Source organism: Carlito syrichta, unplaced genomic scaffold, assembly GCF_000164805.1.
Source record: "Carlito syrichta isolate Samal-C Ts95f unplaced genomic scaffold, Tarsius_syrichta-2.0.1 Scaffold311050, whole genome shotgun sequence".
NCBI lineage: Eukaryota > Metazoa > Chordata > Mammalia > Primates > Tarsiidae > Carlito > Carlito syrichta.
This window is the reverse complement of record NW_007255146.1, coordinates 374,258-398,250: the sequence shown is the minus strand read 5'-3', so window position 1 is coordinate 398,250 and position 23,993 is coordinate 374,258. Positions and strand designations below refer to the sequence as shown.

Below are 23,993 nucleotides of genomic sequence, written 5' to 3'. Positions count from 1 at the left end.
AGGTGTAGGTCCTTTGGAATTTTCATCTTTCTCATGATTGCTAAGTTTCTCACAATCATATTCTATGTTCCTGTGACTAAATCTCTCAGCAAGAACACATTGCATAAGAAGTGGCCAACAGAAGCCCAGGAATACAGAAACATATCCTGACTCCATCAGACTCTCAGCAGCAAAGGCAGGGAAAGGTTCATTTTTTTTACTTCCAGACACTGCCAACCCCTAGTTCAATTCCCCCCAAAGAACACTATATTTAAGGTCTCTAAATAGTTGGTTGATATGTATGGTTCAAAAGTATGTCATAATTTCCCACTGCTTTCTAATTTAATGTAGTAATATTATAAGCAATTGTTCACAGATTTTGGGTTATTCTCAACAATATTCTATTTTCTAGGATTGCTATAAAAATAACTAATGTAGTTTATTTAACATGAAGCTCTCAAAGTCTAATGTTAAAATGATTGAATCAAACAACACTGCCAATGCCACTTTTAGATCAGCCACTATGAAGATCATTATAATTTTATTTGCAAGGGACTGTTTATTGTGAAAGCTAAAAAATCAGGGTTAACTTATGTTTTGGAAACACTTCAAAAGATTACAAGAAACTCTAATTCTCTTTTAGTTGGAATTCCAAAAGTTATTGCAGGTTTTTTTCCCCACTTAAAATTATAATTTGCAACAAGATATTGCATTATAGTTGGCATTTCTAAGGTTAGTACTCCAAAAAATATATATTTAAAAGCAAAATAATTTGTGAATTTCAGAAGCTTATATTTTTCTAAACACAAAACCTTGAATTTACCAAATAGTAGACCAACAATTTTTTTTTTTTTTTTTTGAGTTGGAGTCTCACTCTGTTGCCCAGGCTGGAGTGCAGTGGCACACTCACGGCCACCCCAGCATTGACCTGCTGGGCTCTGGGGATCCTTCTGCCTCAGCCTTCCAAGTAACCAGAACTACAGGTGCATGCTACCATGCCCGGCTAATTTTTTTATTTATTGTAGAGACAAGGTCTCACCAAATTCCCCGGGCTGGTTTCAAACCCGTAGGCTCACACAATCCAGTCGCCTCAGCCTCCCAAAGTTCTGGGATTACAGGCTGAGCCACCAAGACCAGCCGACCAACAAAATTTTTAACTTCTCTCTTTTCTCCCAAATAATCTGCATCACTTTGCCTACGAGTACAATTCTAGATTGATTTCTTTCTGTCCCAATAGCTGTATTATCACTTTAATACATCTTCAAAACATAATTCAATTTCATACACAAATGAAAAATTTAGAAATCTCTCTGCATTTTAAAAATGGCATAGAACATTGCGGGGGATGCAGGGTTGTTGTTTTTTTTTTTTTTCAGTCAATGAAACAAATATTTCTAATGGACTTTTTTTTCCTTAAAGCTCTTCTCCTTTTTTGTACTATTTATCTACACTGAGCTTGAGTGATTGTTAATAACAGGCTGTTTTGAAAAGCTGAGCCCTTGAAAGCAAATGGAGGAACTTCTATCAGAAAATTTATTTGATTTTGGATAAACAAACATATGGAGAAGAGAAAATATATTTTAAATTATTCTAAAGCTAAGAACCATCACCTATAAATGTAATGCTAAGTTATTGCTTATTATGAGATCATTCCCAGCTTGTCATCTCATAGGTTAGGAGACTGAAATGTTTTTCTTCTATTAAAATGAATAGGTAGTCATTTCAGTCTTCAACTTGTTCACAGTGTGATTTTACTTCCTAGTGTATTACACTGTACTTAATCATATACAAAATAAGGTTGCAAGTTTTTGTCCATTACTTCAATCTCCCATGATAACTTTGAGTCTCACTCATTCTCAAATGCTGACTGAACCTATCTGAGTGTGGCAGAATAAGACCTCACCAAAAGTCTTATACCTCTAATTCCTCTTGGCCAACCTCCATGATTCAATATGGCAAAGGGAACTAAGGATCGGTCTCTGCCACTTAAAAAAAAATCACAGAGCCTAGAGGCTGGAATTCATCAGAGTAACCAGAAATTTTGGTACCATCTAGTTCTATTTTTAAAGCATATTTACTCGCCCACAACATCATCTATTATAAGTCGGACTTTACAAATGCTTCCTTATTTCCTGGGGCTACATTTATAGCTTTGAAAAAACATCAAATGGAAATTAATAACATAGATTAGTAAATCGTTCCATTGGTTAGAATAAGCAAGTCTCAACGGTATTCTGTAACAATTTCTGCTAAAGACCCAAATGCTAGTTGTCAGTTATCAGGAATTGATTAGCTCTTGGGCCCCTATTTTCTTCTTTCATTATGTGTTTCTACTTACTCCTTTACCTGTTGGGCACTCGCAGTCATCAAGTACAAACTCACTCAAAACAAACAAACAAGCAAACATAAAATATAACTAAAATAACCCCAATACTGACCTTCAGTAGGGAACACGAAAATATTTTCCTCTTATAAAATGCATCAACATAAAGCATAGTTTAACAGCTACCTGACATCTCCCTAATTTACATGATGTACTATCTGTTCTGTTGACAGATTCATACTTTTACATTTTTATAGATCTGATTTCTATATCCACTCATTGCTACCCAAACTCAGTTCAGAGTCCATGAATAGGGACTCTGTTTGGATCTCTATTTCCTCATTAATTCAAAAAGGGTTTTGCCCTACAACTCAAAATAATATCAATAAAGTATAAAAAATTTAAAGAAATAAAAAATTTTCTGGTTTTCCATATTTTAACTACTTCCATGATTTGTTAAACTTTAAACTTTTAAATTATTTTATATAATTTTTTAAATAATTTTAGTTTTATGAGATTTTAGGCATATTCTATCTATTGAGTAATCTAGAAATATTATGTCTGTTGGGTAATAAAGCCTATATACACAAAAGTCTGTACAATATTCTTACTTTAAATGCTATGCCCATGTCATAACCCAATAATTCATGACTGTTCACTGTTGGATCCCTTGGCAGCTAAGAGACACCAGTCTACTCTAACCATAAACAGCCATTGTCAAGCTAACTTCAATGTCCCATTGAATCGTCAAGTACTTGCTATATCCATGTCACCTTTTGTAACATTACTATTTGCCCATACCATATTAACTACTTATTACAAATTTGTAGCTATCACCTCTAAGTAGGAGACTACAAATTCTGATTTCTTAAACAAGTTTTCAAACTATCAAATACCTTCAAACGTAGCATGTCTATTCACCCCAAATATGTGTCCTTCTGCCAATGATGTTATCCTTCAGATATAGCACAAATATACACCAGTAAACTAAAATTAGAAGCTAGGGAATCATACTTACTCTCCTCTTTCATCTAATGTCCAATCATTTTGCAAGTCTTATAAATTATTAATCAAAAATATCTCAAACCATATCTCTCCCAATACACTAATAATAATCTAGTTCCCACTTAACTGTCCCTTTTCTAGATTATTTTGATTGTCTCCTACTTAACTATCTATTTTTGTTATCTGCATTGTAAACTATTTGCCATACTGCTGTCAGAATTGATTTTCTATGTATAAGCTTGGATATCAGATTTAGATAATATATTAAAGGCATTTTTACTCTACCCGCATCTTCAAAATCCACTGAAAACAATATAAAAATAAATAAATAGAAGGAAAAAAGAGTATCAAGAAACAAGAGCATGGTAAAAACTTCTAACTATAAAATATTATACAAACCTTTCCAACACCGTGAAATTTAGGTGATAACCAAGAGGGACACTAGAAGCCACCAAACTTATCCTCAGGGTTCAATCAATTGTAGATTTTTGCACGTATGCCAGTCCTAGAAATTCTATAAAATAGTCGTCTGATAAAAAGCTTTTAGGGGCAAGAGCTTCTAAGTGCTAGAGTCAAAGATGGGCTATTAGGGAAACAGGAAATGTACCCATAGAGATTTGTTTGATACCATAGCATGGCAGAAGTAAAAGACCATTTGTATAACTTACAACCTAGCTTTCTCATCATAGGAGACTGCTAGAGGTGACACAAGATAAAGAATAAAGAGGAGACAACACTGTTAGATCACCAGAGAGCCTGTGATTTCTGAGGCTTTGCTTCAACTAGGGACACATCCTCAGAAGACCTATCTAAATCAAAATTGGGAACTAGTTGACCTCATTTCTTACCTCCTGCCCTCCCTGCATTGTTTTTCAGCGAATAGCTAAGTCTACTAAAAATTAATGACAATCTTAGAGAAATCATCAAGGGACTTATTCACAGAAATGAGGAAAAGAAAGAAAATAATAAAATAGAGACAAAGAGTGGGCTTGGATATTTAATAGGCAATGTAAACTCAGGGAAAACAAAACCCTCAAAAATAAATTAAAATATTCAAAGAAGAAATACGCTATCAAGAAGAGAAAAACTGAAGAAGATTAAAAAACAAGCTGGAATAATTTGCTGGAAATGAAAACATTACAGAGGTAAAAGCCATATTTAACACTAAAAAGATAATCACAACTAGAAATACATCATTAAATATATACGAGTAGTCAAAAGAAAACACACACAGAAAAGTGAAATAATTATGTGAAATTATATAGATATGAAGAACAAAATAATTATGTGAAACTATATAGATATGAAGAAAGGCAAAGATAAATCAACAAATACATAATTAGTTAAGAAGTGAGTGGAACATGTAGACTTGAAAAACCATTCAAAGAAATATTAGAAGAAAATATTATACAAGTAATTATTGATTCTGAGATCAAAAGAAGAAAGAACTTCATTTAGCATCCATTTAGGAAAACAAACTCGCTAAGCAAAAAAAAAAAAAATCAGGTTGACCTGTGGCTGCTCTACCTTATTCCTCAACACCAGAAGATAATACCAAGTCTAAAATGCCCTGAGAAAAATCATTTTAGATTCAACCAAAAACTTTCCCCTAATACATAGAAAACAGGTAGATATTTTCACCATGAAATCATTAGGGGAACATGGAACATAAAATACATGAGCCCTTCTTGGAAAACTACTTGGTGATGACATACAGAAAACAGAGAGAAGATAAATAACTCAAGAATGAGAATCTATAGTTTTAAAAGACTAAAGATAACCACTAAATGCTTTCAAATAATAGAATCTTCTGTATTCTACAACTTGTTAAGTGATATATCATCTTCTTCTATTGAAATCCCAAACTAGAAACTTAAAAGTCATTCTAGACTGATTCACTTTATATAATGAACTGGGGGTGAGGACTAACTAATCCAACCTCTTTAATATTTTTCAGTCTATTTTCTCTTCTTGAACTTCATGGTCTCAGTCTTGGTCTAGACTTTCCTCAGTTGTTTGGCTGAATGGCTAGAGCAATGCAGTATATTCCTCCAGCTTGATCCATCTTACTCAATCTATTCAACTGACCTTTTAAATACAGAAATTATATTTGTTTCACCTTTCAGTGATGCTTTGCTGCCTTCAGAATGAAGTCAAATTGTCTTTGCACGACATGAGCAGCCTTTCCCAATCCAACCCATTTCTTAACTTTTCCACCCTCATCTGTTACTACCCCCCCTCACACAAAGTGTTCTACCTATATCAAACATCTTGATTTTTCATAGCCTGATATGCTTATACTCATCTCTGTATCTTTGCATATGTGGCTCTTTTTCCCTTCCTCAGGTAATCTATTCAGTATCCAATTCTCAACTTAGAAATTATTTCCTAGAAGCCTTCCTTGACATCTCTCCCCCTCTAATATGGTAACGTGATTCCTTCTATGTGATTAATGAGACTCCTTGATCATAGGGTTAACAAGCAGCTTGTTGAATAAGTTTGCATCTTTCCATTTATTTGTTTCCATGAATTACCTCACATGTCTCACCTTAACAAAGTCGTGGCTAATTTGGCCTCTTGGCCTGCCTACCAAATACTGTTCCTTCAAGTTTCAGTTCATATTTCTGCTCTGCTATGAGAATCTTCATGTTAATCAGTTCAAATTAAATATCCCTGCCTCTATTTTCCCTCAGAACTAAGCTTATACTTTTACTTCCAAGTCATGTTATATCATGCTTTGCTTAATAAGTTAGTGTTTCTGTGTCTGCTTCCTGCACAAATGATAAACATCTAGAGAGGACTAGTAGTTATTTTTTCATCTCTACATTCCTTATGGTACCCAGCATTATACTTTGGTAGGAACTCAGTAATATTAGGCCCCAGGAGTAAGATTGTGGAAACAGGCACCAGAATAAATAATGCCCCAAAGTCTCTCAGAACAAAGGATCTGAAGTAGAGAAGCTACATAGATCTTTATATTTCTTTTCATTTTCTTGTCTTTCTAAACAACAGTAGTTTATTGACTCATGGTTCTGGAGGATGCACATTCAAGGTCAAGGTGTTGGCAGATTTGGCTTCTTCTCAATTATTATATTTCAATATGGTGAATGACATAATAGAATTAATCAGAGGGTACTCGTGAAACATTTCATCTATATTAGAAAGGAGGAGAATTTTGGATGCTCTTACATAGGTAGGTTTTTCTAGAATAAGTGTGCTAAATGTTTATGCTAGTAGAAATCATAGTTTACCATGGTTTGATATAATATAATCTATTTCCAATACTGTACTTCTTAATGTAACCCATTTAAGAGACAATTCATGAGACATTTTGTAGTTAGAATGAATGTTGTCACCATTAATAGTTTTGCTCTATCTTCATGCAGCATACATTTGCACTGGGTAATGAAGATTTTTCATACATGTTATAACTTGCTATATTTCTATTAGTGTGTACTTCCTTGATGAGTCTTGCTTTCAAAGATCAATTCATAATGTAAATTGGTTATTCCAAATTCATTCAAATTAGTTAGTATTTCTTTAAAAGTTCTCAAACAACACATCCATCAAAATTTGACAAAATTCTATTTCTTTTCTTATAAAGACAATTTCTATTTTAATACTTTCATTAAGATTTTGGAAAGAATAAATGGTAGTTTGTAAAATGTACAAGTCTCAAATGGTTAAATCCATTTTCTGCAAAGTATTAAAGCTTATTTGTGTGTGTAAGCCAAAGAAGAATATTTTAGGTCAAATTTCTACTTACCCAATCGATTTTATCCACATTCCAATATTTTTTTAAATCTCGGAACTGTATTAACATTCCCTTCAATCCCACAACAATAATGCTTGCAAGAACACACTTGAAATAAAAAAATAAGTTGATGAAAAAGCAAGATAAATATTTTAATTTAAATTTAAAAGGACCAATATATTTTTATTTCTTTGTTTTTAAAGTGCTTAATAGACAAAAGCAATCATCAATTAGAAGGCTAAAGTTTTGTTTAAAGTTAACCTATTACTGTACTTTTAAAATATATGTATATATATAAATTTACAAAGTAACATTTGTACAAATTGTATAAAGCAAGAAATAAAAGAAAAAAGAAAATGTGAATTATAAGAATGAATGTCATAAAGCTGAATGTCTTCTTAACTACAATTATTCACTGTCATTGTTTGAAATGTGTTGGTTTAAAAAAGCATGCATATCATATATATCATATTGTCTTAAATAGCAAATATCTGGCTTCACCTGAAGATATTTATAACTTTCTTGAAAAGTGAACTTGATTATTGAAAGATCCTCCTGTGGAAATTATTTATTCTCACTACACAAATAAAGAATTAGAATAACAAAGGAGGGCAAGGTAAACTACTCGTACTAACATCTCGAACCACTTTGTGCAAAGGATGCATCAAGCGTAGGAATGTGTATTTGTTCCCTACTTACTTTCCCCAGCACATATTTTCTACTCATTGAAGTTCTGGTAAAAATAATTCCAAAGTCTACTTCTTATAAAAGCATATGCCTAGTTCCATTCTCCAGATGAGTACAGAATGAATCTCATTCCACAATGCCACTCTCATGTGAAAGCCTCAGAAGTAGAAAATAGCCATGGTGCCCTTCCAAGCCTCCCTCATCAAAAGGTAGCTTTCCACTCTTCCCCTCCCCTTCCACCTTTACATGTGTAACATGGTTTTCAGATTTAGAACTATCGAGGTTCTACTTCTAAGAAATGATATATACAGTGATACTTGTGAAAAAGTAAGTTTAAAAAGTAAATAGTTTAAAAGCACTACTGTACCATGGGCAGCCAGTAAAGCAAAGGTCCTATTGCATAGATGACTATAAGGACGAAAATGCAAGATATTAGACAGGCCACCTGTAAAATACAAGACAGAAAAAAAAAGCCTTGAACATTTTATTATTCCAAAGTTATGGGGGTGGGGGAATAATTCTTAGTTCATCTTGATTAGATGAAACAAAATATTGGCACATAACTGTTAAATTGCTTAGACTGTCATTATCTATATTTTGCAGCTGAGGGAAGCCAAATGTGACAGCTGACAAACTGGTGCAATCAAATTAAGTCAGTGATGAGAGAAAAGCAATTCCACACAAAGAAATAGGACACCATCAACTTTTATCACACATCACAGCAATGGCTTTTTTTTTTATTTAATAGTGAAAGTGGCATTTCAATTAAAAGTTCTTTAGCCTGTGGTTGTTTAGCCTGCCTCGCCTCCTTACTTTATAAGGGACTGTTTGAGTAATAACTTAATATGCAGTTTAGGATTTTTCTGTGCTGATGATAAATTTCCATCAAAACGCTCTCTTCTTTAGAGTTCTTTGTTAATAAGGGCTCTGGTTAGGAAGTGGTTATATGGGATATGGGAGCAATCTCTGGCAGTGGAACAGACTTAATTTTACTAATCCTGAAAAGTCATTAGTATCATGTTCAATCTAACCAGCTCAGCCTGTTAACAAAAGGCAATTCAAAACACCTGACTCCTACAGCGATGTTGCACTTGATGGAAAACCTGATTCAACATACGCAAATGTTCATGTTAACAAAAACATGTGATCAAGCTATCATCCCAACAAGAGAAAAGAGGGCTTTCACAAGATCACAAAAGAGCCTAGAACATCATTATGGAGATATCGAAGGGAATCTGGACCTAGTCGAATGACTTAAATTACAAATAAATACATAAACAAATAATAAATATCAAAGGCTGGCGAGGACTCAGAGCGACTGGAGTTTTTGGGTGCTGCTAGTGAGAATGCAATATGATATAGTCACTTAGAAAACAATTTTGCAGTTTCTTACGAAGTTACACATATACTTACCATATGAGCCAAGGCTGCCTAAGAGAAATGAAATTATATGGCCAATGAAAATATGTAAATAGTTACTGAAGCTCTATTCATAAACACCAAAATCTGTAAATCCCTGAAATGTTCACCAATTGATGAATATATAAGTTATGGCATATCTATACAATAAAATATCATTTTAAAAATGGATGAAATTCAAAATTATAAAACTAGTGAAAGAAGGTAGACTCAAAAGGATATATATATATGAGATTCTGAAAACAAAATAAATCATAGGATCTCGGGGATTCAAGGTGGTAGGAATATTCTATATCTCTATTGTGCTTATGGTTATACAATAATATACTTTTCCAAATAAAGTGAATTTACACTTTTAAAGGATAAATTTTATCATATCTAAACTATACCTCCATAAACACGATTTTTAGAAGAAGAAATTGGAGAAGGAATCTGCAGTTGTTGCTAACATGCACGTATACACACCCAGGGTCGGTCCAGGGTTGGCACTTATCCTGAAGCTGGTACTATTAGAAGGTACATGTGTGGAAAGGGATAGTAGAGTGGGACTAGCTATAATTATTCAACTAAGCAAGCAATCATTCAAACAGACACAAGAACAGATCTTTCCTCATTGACTGAGACTGAGGGCACCTGTTTTCCCATCCACATTTTTTTTTTTTGAAAGCAGGATTTATTGAAAGGACAGAAGAGCTCCCATAGTGGAAGGAGGCCCAAAGAGGTTGCCTCCTGTCCACATTTTGTGAAACTCATCACCAGCACACTGCAGCATATAAAGGGGAAAAATAATTCTTATGTGTAAAATAAATCATTAGGGAACTAATAATTGCCCATGAAAGAAGTTATAGTACACCAAATTGTCACTCTACTGATCACTTAAGAGCAAGTGGTGATTTTACACAAGAATGTTTTAAACAATAAAATATGATGCCTCTCATCCGCTTTAAGAGAGTCTTTAAACACGTTTGCCCATTTCATGAGTGATTTACGAGTGCACCTGCCCACACCATGCTGAGTGTTCAGCAGTTTTTGATCAAAAACAGCACGACTCCTATGCTCCAACCTCCCATATTCACCCGATCTCACGCTGAGTGACTTTTGTTGTTTCCCTGGATGAAAAATTTCCTCGAAGGGAAACGTTCTGCTGATGTGGAAGTGGTGAAACAAGAAATAACAGAAGCACTAAAAGGTATCAAAATTGACGAGCTCCAAAAGAGTTTTGAGCACTGGAAAAAGCATCTTGATAGGTGAATTGCATCAAATGGAAAATAATTTGAATGTGAATGAAGTTTAAACATGTAGAAGTAAATACACTATTTTTAATAAATAAATTCCAGGTTCTTTTGGTCCTTCCTCATATGTCAACAAGAATTCACTCACTGATCTACAATTTTAGTCTTGTAGTCAAAGTAAGACAAGAGTTAAATGGATTTTATTTAGCAAAAGATGACAAACTATGAGTGAAAAGACTGTTTACCTTAGATGTTAAGCCATACAATGAAATAGACCACATAAGTAAATGGCTATGTTCACTCTCTTAGTGTACTTGCCTTATCGATGTTGATGCCCTAGATCAAAAGACAAGAGCAGCTAATTTGAAAAGAAACCCTTACCAGTTCTGCCCAGTGTATCTACTCCTCAGTGTATCTCCTCCCCAGTCATGGAAATCAGTAATATAATAATGCCTGCCCTCAAAGGTCTCAAAATACCTATATTAATTCTCTCCATCAATAACAGTTTCAGATACCTAAAGTTTGGATTTGTAAAAAATTTTTGAGATCATGCAATCCAAATTGTCGTTCCTTAATTGCCAATTCAGTAATTTCAAAAAGAGCTCAAATGAAGACCAGACATTTGCAGTGCTATGTAATAGACTTCTCTAACTTCAGGTCTCTGTAATAACCCACTTGAGCTATATTTTCAAGTATCATCTACTTTTTTTCATAGCTATTACTTTGCATATGAGGCAATTCTTAACAAAATGTAAGTAGCTCCTTCTTAATAAACTTTAGGTTGGCTTATGGTGTAATTAGTAGAGAAAAGTGTTCACATCCTTAATAATCCATATGACAAACATATAGGACTTTACTCTTCAACTCTTTCCATGTCATACTAACTAAATTTCTAAAGATTTTTTTTTTCTTTAAAATCATTACTGCTACTGTTTAGGAGTTAATTCTGCACAAAAGATATGCATTTTTTTCTTCTTACATCCTCAAACAAATATTATATATGTTGTATATTACTTACATAGATGACTATTCGGGCATTAAGGTTATCCTTACATATATGTTTGATCGGAGGCCAAGTGAGCTGCCAGGCATTTCCTTCCTAAGTAGTTGTCAAAGAATGCAAAGCAGGTCAGGAGCTCACTTCATACACAGTTTTGTGGAAAGGTAAAAGAGATGGGAAAAGGCAGAAAAAGAGAAAAAGAGAGAGAGAATATTGGGTAAGGCTAGATTTAAAAGGCTTTAAAGAAAATGAAAGCAATGAGCCAAATTTGAAGGAGTAAAGGAATACAGTTTGGCAAATTAGAACCTGAAGACAACCTAAGTGGTGCAGAAAAACATGCCAGCTGTTGTTTTCATTTGTGGCTGAGCGCATGTGCAGCAGCCATGGTCTCTCATCCCTCCTGGTTACACTTTCTGAATTCCCTGAAGAGTACCAGTGTATCTCTTCCGTTGGAAGTGAAGCATGCAGGGGAGAGAGCCAGGGGATACTGAGCTCCCTCCCTGACTTAACATTCTTTACAGGGAAGGAGAAAAAGCAAGGGGTGTAACATTGAGAGTATTTGTCTAAGCAGTGCCAACTTTCTTACTCTCCTAGAGGCCTTTCTTAGATACATAAGTGTTGGATGTCACATCTAAAGAAAATCACTGTAAAAAGGGTCTCTACATGCATAGGCTAGAAACATATGTCTCAGCCTTTGACCATGGCATTTGGTTTTAAATGATCAGTATCTTTTACTATTCCAATTTAAACATTTTTATTTTATTTTCTAGAGCACTGAAAGGCTTTTATATAAACTCATTTGTATGCAAAATAGTGTATGTAAAATTCACTGTCCAATGCGGCCACATGTGGCCTTGAGCACTTGAAATGTAGTCAGTCAATATTAAGATATGCTGCAAATATAAAATACACACCCGATTTTCAAGCCTTAGTACAAAAAAAGAATGTAATATTATTGTAATTAATTTTAAAATGGCATCAATGTTGAAATGATCATATTTTGACCCCTTGGAAAATTAAAATAGATTTTAAAATTAATTTTATCAATTTCTTTTACTTTTTAAAATACGGCTACTGGAATATTTAAGTTACCTGTGTTACTCACATTATGTTTCCACTGAATAGTGATTTTCTATAATGTATGACTTCATACTTGGTTTTAAGTGGGATTTTCTATAAATGTACTATAATTTTTAATGTACTATATTAAGTGACAATAAAAGCTATCTGGTCTGACCAGTCCCTTCTAATGTCAGCAAACTAGTAGTTTAAAAAAAAAATTATTGGGTACTTTCATTTGTCATTTATTTTGTCCGTAGTAGTTATTTAACACCAACCACATACCAGGTTCTGGGTTAGACACTGAGGATACAGTGCCCCAAAGTAGACAAGGGCCCATGTTCCCCAGTAGCTTTCAGTCAAGGGTAGAAGGCTGACATTAGTCATATAATCACACTAAAGAATGCTTAATGTCAAAAGGCACTAAGGTCACTGAAGAAAAGGAACACAGTTGATCCAGAAGTGGCAGTGAGAAATGAAGGATAGAAGGCATTCACTTAAAGGGGAGGGGGGAGGCAGCAACAAAGACAAAGAGAACAGACAAGGGAGCCCACAAGGGGTCAAGAAGGTCTAGGGAACTGGAGAGCTAAGAATGAGGTGGAGAACAGGCCAAGATGAGGCTGTACCTGGAAGCACTGGGAGTCTGGTAGGCAAAAGAAAGGTCTGAACTCTAAGGCCTATGTAAAGCCTTTTATGGGTTTTAAGAAAAATTGACATGACCATATTTGCATTTTAGAAAGATAACATTCAAAAAATACTGTAGTACAGTCTTTCTACAGAAACATTACCAATGTTTCTGGATAAAAGTCAGTTGGTAAATTCATTAAGAAATGTAAGATGGTTATCACTGGTTCTTTGATTGGTGGTCATTAGCTTAAAAGTTAAAGCACTTATGTCTTCTAAGTTAATTGACTGGATATAAATCTAGTCCATAAGAGAGAGCCATTTAAGGGGTTGTTTTGTGAAGTGATGTCACATAGAAAACTGCTCTCATAAATAGCCTATTTAGAACAAAACTTTTAAGACTTGGCTTGCCTAGCACTTTCTCCAAACCATGTCAGTTATCAGTTATACCCACATAAACTTCACACTCGTAGTGTTAAAGGTCTGAAATGACTACCATGGGAAAGTATCCTCTATTGGGATATGCACATTTAGTCAGATTCTTTCCCTGTGCAATTTAATGGGAATTGTTTAAAAGATTAGCAACCAATTCAACAAACAGAGCAGAACAGCATGAAAATATTCTGCTACTGAGCATTGTTTTCCTGAACTGTTGTTTTGTTAGGCTTCTTTCATTTCATTTAAAGTTAGATCAATACAATACCATGCATAAAAAAACCTTGATTTAATATAAAGTTCTTTAAAAAGTTCTGTTGTTCTAATCATTCAAATGTGTGACCTCCAAAACAGAGATGAGAAGGGGCATCCCTCTCTTCCAACCATATTAATCAAACAAATGTATGCCCAACTTGAACCAAAAAAAATTCTCCAATTTAAAAATAAGTACAAGTTTTCTCAATTATTCTCTTTCGAATCATATGGTTTCATTGTGACTAAAGTCATAATTTTAAAAGTAGGCAAATGCCTAAGGAAATCCCAGATATGGAACTCATTCAAGGAAGAAACACCTCAGGGCTTCTGTCTCAACCTTCTCTGTCTATGTGACAAATGAAGATGCTGATTTGCTCAAGATCCTGTAGCAAATCCAAGGAGACAACTTGAGCTAGAAAACTGTCTTGGTGCATCCCCAGTAAGTCAGGATGCTTTAACATTAAATGTTAAACAAAAGGTTTTGCACATAATTTATTATTTTAAAAATAATTAATAGTAATGAAATCAATGATAATTGCTAACATTTGAACAGCACTTATTTGATGGTCAAGCATTGTGCTACATAAGCATCATTAACTCCTTTCATATTCATAATAATTCTACTTTAACAGCCAAGTAAGTTAGAGAGTTAAGTTACTTGTGCAAAATCACCCAGCCATGAGTGATGAAGCCAGGGACCAGACCCAGGCTCTGGAACCCACACCCTGAACCACTCAATATGGTTATTGAGCCTGAACATGAAGAAAGAAACCTAATGCATTCACTCTGATGAGAAACCAGGTGGAAGCTACTAGAGTATTCTAGAATTTTGAAGATAGAAGAGTCCTCAGAGTAAGGGATGATATTTAGGTATACTACATATTAAACATTCAAATCTATATTACAAACATTTGAGAGTATAGTTTGCAAAAATATTTATGCCAGTACACAGGATATACCTACACTTGAAATCGCTGGCTGGTAAAATTCAGTAAAATTACTTGTGTCACATAAACCAAAGTTAAGTAAGAATTTTACTTCTTAGCTGATGAGTTGTGGAAATTATTTGCTAAATTATAATATATTCAGAATTGTTATTTTCCTTCTACACCATGGTACATTGATATTATTTGTTAGCTTCATGCTATATTTTGATACTTGTTAAACCATCTTTTTCTGGCCACTTGCCACCAAGGTCAAGAACTACATACTTTTCAAAATTCATTCTTCTATAACCTAAAAACAGTATTTAATATAGGGGAGACTTTTAATAAATGTTTGAATTAGCATATATAATGCTTTATAAACTCTTATTCAATCAACATAAATTGTTTTAATAATGATTACTTGTTAATGTTAATTTTTATATTAAGATACATATTAATTTTCTCATATAAATCTGTGGTTAAGAGTGCAAGATTTGCAATACGTCTCTCTGGGCTCTATTCCCAACTCTGCTATCTTTTTCTCAACTTTATTATGCAAAAACTGAGGATGATGATTATATTTCCTTCGCAAGGTTACCTAAAGTATTAAACAAGTTCATTTATATAAAAAGCATGACACACAATCCCTGCCACACACTCAATATCTTCTCCACCAACACCACCCCCATCATCATCATCAACAGCTACATCTTTATCATCATCATCATCATCATCATCTTACCAGTACTAGGCAAAATGCCTGGTATATCATAGGCTCTCAATATATATTGAATTGATTTGAGTTTCTAAAAAATATGTGTTTCTTTAAACTAAAATGTGCACAGACACTTTATTACTCAATAAATCACTTGTATGTCTCTATAGACAGGAATTTTAGTGTTAATTATTAATTTAGCCTATAATTGGTTTATTTTATTTAAAGGAAATGAATAAAAAATGGGAAAATATTGACTAGATTGGCAAAAAAATCACACACACACACACACACACACACACACACACACACACACACACACACACACACACACACCCACTAGAGGGAGCTCTAATTTCAATGGTTGCAAAACATAAAGCGGCCATTTGTCCAGAATTTCTTCGTTCCTTCATTTCATCTTTTGGAAGGATCACTCATAGGAAAGCTAAAGGAGATTTCTTTGAAACTACTTAGAGAACTGTGAAGCAATGAAGATATTTTCAGGACTTTTAAGAGAAGCTCCCTCCTCCCACTCTCCAAGAATGGGAGTGGAGGCCCAGCAGTTCCTTTGTCCTTGCTGAACTTGGATTACCTGTGTCTTTGCTCCCGTGCTGTACAGCCCTGCAGTCCTTCCCATGGCAGCAGCACTTGGTATGCAGAAGAAAAATGAAGAAATCACATTGCTGAGGCCATGGGCCAAAAATTCCTGCAAAATTCATAACAGGAGAATATATGACTTCTTAATCACAATTGACTTTGAGAGACCACAGGCACAATTTGTCAAATAATGAGGCTTTGTTTGCATTCAGTTTTAGTTCTCCCTACCGGTTGGAATTTGACAGTTATAATAAAAATAGCTACCATGTATTAGTTGATTACAATGAGCCAAGAATTGTTCTAAACACTTGATTCACCTCATAACAAACTTACAGGGAAATGCTATTTATTTATGCTCTCAGTTGCCAATATTTCCTCCATCTTTTAAGTCACTACAATCAGGCTTTTATTCCCACCATTCCACCGATGACTTTCACAATGATAAATCCAATGGTTCATTCTTAGCTTACCTGGCCTAAAAGAAGCATTTGACACAGTTTCTCACTTTTTCTTCCTTAAAGCCTCCTTCACTTGATCTCTAGTACCTCATACTTTCCTGATTTCATCCTATCTCTGTGGGTCACCACTTCTCAATTTCCTTTGTGGCTCCTACTCATCCACTCAACTGCAAATATTGAAAGATTATTTCTCTTGTCATCCTAGCTACCCAAATACATGTTGAGAACTACCAAATTTATATCTCTAGCTAAGACCACTCTACTGAACTTCAGACTATACAGAAACCAGCTACCCAGCATCTCCCTTTGGAAGGCTAACAGGTGTCCTCAATTTACTAAACTGGGCTACAGATCTCTACCATCCCACCTGGTTCTCCTACATTCTTCCCAAACTCAAGTTCCAGTGACTTAGACCAAAAGCTTTGGGTTCATTCTGGACTCCTCTGTTCCATCTTTTCCCAATTGGCATCCACATCCGGTTCCGAATCCATCCATCTCCTCCATCATTACATCCTGGTCCAAACCATCACATCTCACCTGAATATGGCAAAGCATCCTAGCCATTTGTTTTTGTTTTGTTTTATTTTGTTTGTTTGTTTGTTTGTTTTCTTGTTTTGCTTCTACTGTTACTAGTAATCTCAGAAAAACAGTCCTGCCCTCAGAGAGCTGTGGTTCTGGTGAGTGTATGCTGACAATAAACAAGATAAGTATAGAAAGAAATGCAGAGGAGGGCATGGGAAAATCTGGAGTTTAAGATTTTAGATGATCTGAGAAGGAAGTATTTGAATAAATGAGCTAAGCAGATATCTGGGATAACAGAACCCTGGAAAAGGGAACAGCAAGTGCAAATGTCCTGAGCCAGAAGCATATCCAGTGTGTTCAAGAAAAAGCAAGGTGGTATGGCTAGAACAGAATATAAAAGGGATATAAAGCTAGAAAGGAAAGGAATAGTGGCAGGTCATGTGGAACCTTGTAAGCCATGATAAAGAGGACTTTAACCTGAGTATGGTGGGAAGTTTCAAGTAAAAGAAAAATATGATCTGTGTTGTTCACTTTTGTATCCCTGTATCTAGGTCAGTGTCTGGTACATAGTGGGATTCAATACACATCTGTGGGATAAATAAATCTACATTTTTAAAGATGAGAAAAATGGGATGCAGAAAGAATTGCAGTTGCATAGTGTCAGAGTGAGATTTGTGCACAGGTAGTTCAACATTCATAACCACTACACTGCAGCTTCTCTGTAGACCAGCGCAGTTCCTAAGCGGCACAAGGGGGCTTGAAACAAGATACTGCCTGAAATGTATTCACAAATATAATTGACATAATCTGCATCCTTTTGTATTCTATAAATAGACACATCCTTTTTTTTTTTTTTTACCAAGAGTAAAAATGATAAATATATTTGGATTCTCTCTTAAAAATAAGTCAGAAATAATATCAAAGTTTCTTTCTTTTGAGTAGAAATAAAAGTATTATAACCCATCATAGTCAGATTTCCAGCTTTCAATGAATGAATGATTTAGAGATTTTTCTTTTGTTTTATTCTACCCATTCTTGCTTGACATTGAGAAAAGTTTTTATTTTCCCTAAGTTCAACAAGTTCAGGATCTGGGAGTATACAATACAATGGTACAATAGGAGTAGAGAAGGGCTGGGGGCACACTCCACCTGGTTGTCATCAACTGAATATTTAAATTTCTTGGCAGATCCTTGAGCAAGAGCCAGTGAGGCCACATAGCCTACAAGTGCCACTCCAAAAGCTTCAGTGATTACCGCAGAGAGAATGTTCATAGGGGGAGCTCTAGGTGGAGGAATTCTGTGGAAAGAAAGACCATATTGAAGCCATCAACCTACTTGTAATTTCTATAACAACTTGCAATCAATTCAACTGTGGTAATGACTCTGAAGTTTACATAGAATAAGTGAAATACCCATGAGAAAACCAAGCAGCCTTGCCCTTAGAAGCCCTTTGTTTTCAACATTATTTAGCAGAAAAGCAAAATTGCAAGGAACACCACAGGAGCAGCTCCATGTGTCTAGTTGGCATTTACAACCAGGGAATTCAGATTACACCACAGAAACTCTGACTCGACAAAAATTTCCTGTATCAGAACAAAAGCAAATCTGGAGCATTCTTTCATTTGAACCTTTCCAAATATTTATTTGGCTGGCACTGGAGATGGTATTTCCTCTCTCGAATACTACAGTGCTGTATGCAAACACTAGCTTACTGTGAACTACATTTCTTGAGTTAATCTTTAAATTTGCCATTGAGTTCATTATCTTAATTACATTTTTAACTCAGATCTTTTACAGTTCACTTAATAATGCCTTACATACATTTAAAAATGTATGTATAAAGATTCCATCTAACTTCTGTTGCAAAATATAGGATCTAGTTAACTGTTTCTCTGTTTCAAATAACTGTTTAAATAATACCAAGCCATTGTCTAATTTTCTTTTGAAAATCACTTGAGCCAATGTATCATTATTTATTAATCCCTGATGAGTCGTTTGAGGAGATGTACCAGAAAAAATTTAAAAATTAAAAATTAATAACCTCTTGGACAAGAAGAAAAAAACTGGAAGAGAATTCATGTTCATTTAATACCCAGTATATAAGTAAAATGTTAGACTCTTTCATATTAGCTATTTTATTTAATTCTCCCAACGACCCCCAAACTAAGTACCATTATGCCCACTGCATGGAGGAGAGAAAGGTTAAGTAACTTAGCTAAAGTCACAAGATGAATGGCAGAGCTGGGATTCAATCTCAGGTCTCAAAATCATGCTCTTTATAATTCCTTAAGAGTATAGGTCCGGAAAGGTCACTCAAAATAAAGGAGAATTAGTGGGGAGGGTGGAGAGGCATGATTTTTTTTTTCCCATTTACTAACGTTTACCCCCAAGACAAATTGATTTGTACTATTACAGGTCACAAGACATATGCCATATAAAACCATTAGCATTTCAAAGTATAAGAATATTTGTTTCATAAAAATTGAGCAGGCTTAATTATTAATAACAACATATGTACCTAGAAAGAAACAATAAACTAACTTTCAAAGGTAGAAAAACAGAGCATCCTTGAGAAAATTAAAGTTGAGTCAGATAATCACCATTAGCCTGTATCTACATAGGCTAGATGGAGAATTTTTAAAATTCTCTTTTTTTTTTTTTTTTTTTTTTTTGAGTTGGAGTCTCACTCCGTCACCCAGACTGGAGTGCAGTGGCCGCTCCCGGCCACCGCAGCCTCGACCTGCTGGGCTCCGGCGATCCTTCCGCCTCAGCCTTCCGAGTAGCCGGAATTACAGGCGTGCGCTACCACGCCCGGCTGATTTTTTGATTTATTGTAGAGATGAGGTCTTGCTGCCCAGGCGGGTCTCGAACCCGCGGGCTCAGGCAATCCACTCACCTCAGCCTCCCAAAGGCGCGGGATTACAGGCTGAGCCACCGAGCCCGGCTTAAAATTCTCTTTTTAATCCATGATAATTTTTCTACGATTCCTCCATTTTCATGTAGTTGGAAACCAAAATTTGAGACTGGAGGGTAAAAATGTGGAGGACCTAACGATTATAACTTTGCCCCAAATTTGTAAATATTGAGGCATATACAGCACATAAAAAAGGAATAATCCACAATACTCCCCCCTTTCCTAATATGCTTTTATTTTCTTTCAGCCTATATTTGGTACAACCTTTTGCTCTTTTAGAGTAAGCACCTCTTCTTTTTGTTAAACTTCCTCTTAATATTCAGAAGAAGTCTATAAGTCAGGTAGGGAACCACACTTTGTTCTTCACTTCTACACTCTGCTATTATACACTACCCAGACCTAGGTTTGCTATTTCAGATGATGCTTGTCCTCCTTTACTGTGATCTAAGTGAAATAAAAATAGTCATAAGAATATGTGGAGGTAGAGGAACAGGGCAGGCTAAATTCCAGAACATAACTCTAATTTGCAAAGTCATTGTTCTCTATTTTTTAAATAACATCTTTGTAAATATTTTAGTTTTTACCTGAAGCAATACTGTATAAACAATCATCAACATCTTTACAATAGATGAATAATCTAGGAAATTTCTTTCTATTTTTATGTAGTATTTGTTTCTATCATTTTATAATAAACAATGAATTAGAATTCTGTCCTGTACAGAGACAAAAAGAAGTAAAATCCACACCCATACATCCCCAGTCCCCTCTCCCATTAAAAACAAACAAACAAACAAAAACAAATAATACTTTAAAAAAGACTACGTTACCCTTTTGGAATATGACCAACTACTTCTAATCCATATGTGTTTTCCATATTGGTACAATAGCAAGCAAATGATGCAGCAATAATCTGTGTGGTTTAATTTGAAAAAAAGAAAAAATACATTACTGGCCTCTCAAACACCTTAAAACCATTTTTTAAAGTAAATATTATTCTTGTGTCTCATACTTGCCAAGTGTAATGTAGTAATTGCACATATTTTTTAAAACAAAATATTTAAAGTCAAAAATTCTCTGTGAGTTTTGAAAGCACTTACAGCCTCAAATTAGATGACATCCCAATAACATGACTCTTCTGATGTCCTACCCTTTGTCAGTTATGGCCAATTTTAAAGGAGAGCAAAATATAGAAGATTAGAGAGAGAGAGAGAGAGAGAGAGAGAGAGAGAGAGAGAGAGAGAGAGAGAGTGTGTGTGTGTGTGTGTGTGTGTACAGACAGCACAATCCAACCTAGATACTTGTTTCTCATGATATGAAGGATGCTTTGTAAGACAGCACATTTTCTCTCTCTCTCAAAAGTTTAAGATATTGCATTAGTGTTTCTAATTTATGCTAGAAAACAATGATGATCACCTCTCCTTGATTATTTTTAAAATATTGAGCTTTTTTAACTTCTTGTAGTAAAACAATCTACATCACAGCCTGTTGGGCTCAATGCTTTTAAAATGATCCCTGTGGAGTTTCAGATACCCTATCCTTCTGTTACTGACATATGCTAAGCAAGGTCACAAGTTCCCTGCCTATACCTATAATCATCTTTAAATTTCACATCAGTCCTCAGTTCACCTTTTGTTTCACCGGCCATTTATTTTCAAATGTTTTCCATTCATTTTAATTCTTCTATAATTTTAATAGATAAATGGAAATTTCACATGATTATGATTATCAGTTTGGAATGATTTATCTCGTCAAGACTATACCAAGCCGGGCTCGGTGGCTCAGCCTGTAATCCCGCACCTTCAGGAGGCTGAGGTGAGTGGATTGCCTGAGCCCGCAGGTTCGAGACCCGCCCGGGCAGGCGAGACCTCATCTCTACAATAAATAAAAAAAAAAAAATTAGCCGGGCGTAGTAGCATGCGCCTGTAGTTCCAGCTACTTGGAAGGCTGAGGCGGAAGGATCGCCAGAGCCCAGCAGGTCGAGGCTGCGGTGGCTGGGAGCGGCCACTGCACTCCAGTCTGGGCGACAGTGAGACTCCAACTCAAAAAAAAAAAAAAAGACTATGCCAATTAGTTAATTAAAGTACAAATTTGCAATATACATGGCCAGAAAAAAAATAACAAATTCACTCTAGCAAAATAAGCAATATCTAAAAATCAATGCTCAATAATATTATTTTGTAGGTTTGTTCCTATATGTGTTTTCTGTTCTCTGTGATGTTATTTAACTGAATTTGTGGAAGTTTATAAAACATCAAATGGGCTTAAAAAGGAAAACATCCTCGAAGATTAAAAAACGAGAAAAGCAACAAAACTGTATTGTTTTGTTATATTGTGAAACTGTATAAATATGATATAATACTAGTTTTTAAAAATAAAAATAGTACTGGCTAAAGATTCAGGCTATTAGATTAGAATAAAGAATATAAACAATCATTCCTAAACCAATTCATAAATTTTAATTGTTCATAATCATCATGTAATGTGTATACCAGATCAGAAAATACCATGAGCTGTAAAGAAAATAAATGATAGTTACTAGGTACTGGATCCTTACTGAAAATCAAATAATACATTATGACACATAACTTAAGTCCCAAATCACTGAGTCTTTTCAACAGTGTCTTACTTTCTCACTGTATTTCTTTTACATAATTAAACTTCCTTTATCAATTGAGTCATTGGTCCTCCAATATTAATTCAGTATTTTCAATATAAGGCCAGCACTGTCCTTAGACCTTAGCAAGAGAAGGTCTTGCCCCAGGTGGCTCCAGTGCCTTATAGGGTTCTAATTTGGCCCTCTGCCAACTATAGCCTTTCCCACAAGAGGGGAGCTTTGTGGGGGTAGGGGGCTTGTGCCCAATTCAAACTTGTACCCTCTTTCTGAACTATACTCTGGAACCTATAGTTTCTGCCCATATGGCTCCAAGACTTCTTGCAGGGCATCTCTTCCAGGTCCATCATCCCACGATGACCTAAGGAGGGACAAGGGACAGTCGTGGAAGTGACGGAGTGGGGAGGTGTTTGTAGTTTGGACATTGGGGCAGGGGTATCCACACGTATACATATGAATCCCCTTATGGGTGGGGTGGGGCTGGAGGGGGAAGAAAAGAAAAATGCTGAGATGCTGGCTTTTTCCATGCTGCCCCATTCTGCTAGAACTCAAAGTACTCAGAACATTCTCTGTTCTAACCTGGCTTTCAAGGTCATCAGTGAGGGATATTAGTCAGGTAGGAAAACAGAACCTGTTGTATAACATTTAAGTATTTGGGCTTGCATTGGTTCTTTTGCTCTGGGTCATATAAATGTTAAAGGTAATACTGTATAAGGAATATCTTTTATTTTATTATAAGAATACTTCTTACTAGTTTTACAGGTAATAAGCAACTTCTTTATTACTAACTCAAGGACCTCACTCCCTAAGGTTATTTTCAATTTTTTATTTTATGAAATGTATGTAATATAGCTTCTCAAGATATAATAAGAATTTCTTAATATCTACAGGACTTTGAGATAAGATGATATTCTTCACAGTTATTTCTGTGAGACTAATAATCATAGCACCTGTCTGTTCTTTCATGGCTTATTTGAAAAAAAAAAAAATATATATATATATATATACATATATATAAAAATTATCAAGAGTGTAGAATCATACATAGCCTAGCTATAGGAGAGAAGTCTTCCATTTTAGTTGTGTAGAAATGAGTCATATCCTTCAGAGACAGTTTTCAATACACTAGCCTAATAAATGTACATAAATTTATACCATGTTAACAGTATGAAGGAATATTTCAATAGATTAAGTTTTTAGACACCATTTGTAATAATCATGTATAACCAAAAGATAGTGAAAAAAGCCAATTAATGATAAATGATAACTAGAGCCAATTAATGATAAATAAGTTAGTAAACTGTAGTTATGCTAACATTTCAATATAATGCTTTATTTAGTTAAGAGTTTCCATTAGAGGCTCTTAAAATTTCAAAATATATCTTTTTTTAATTTCACAAGCCTTAGGAGCAAAATATAATGTATTGTGTTTTTAGGTATAACAAAAAAATATCTTAGAGAACCAACCTTGGCCAACC

The 23,993-nt window shown here is 34.8% G+C and overlaps 1 protein-coding gene across 2 annotated transcripts in view; it reads right to left on the bottom strand.

Annotated features, from left to right (window-relative positions):
• Positions 1–23,993, bottom strand: part of SLC26A7 (solute carrier family 26 member 7) — a 130,684-nt gene that overhangs the window by 25,328 nt on the left and 81,363 nt on the right. For both annotated transcript variants that reach the window (XM_008068493.1, XM_008068492.1), the window contains exons 7-11: positions 20,732–20,814; positions 18,140–18,287; positions 16,006–16,119; positions 8,116–8,193; positions 7,074–7,169 (exon numbers count right to left, since the gene is read on the bottom strand). In XM_008068493.1, coding sequence (XP_008066684.1) covers positions 7,074–7,169; positions 8,116–8,193; positions 16,006–16,119; positions 18,140–18,287; positions 20,732–20,814 — 519 coding nt within the window. The remainder of the gene's footprint in view (positions 1–7,073; positions 7,170–8,115; positions 8,194–16,005; positions 16,120–18,139; positions 18,288–20,731; positions 20,815–23,993) is intronic.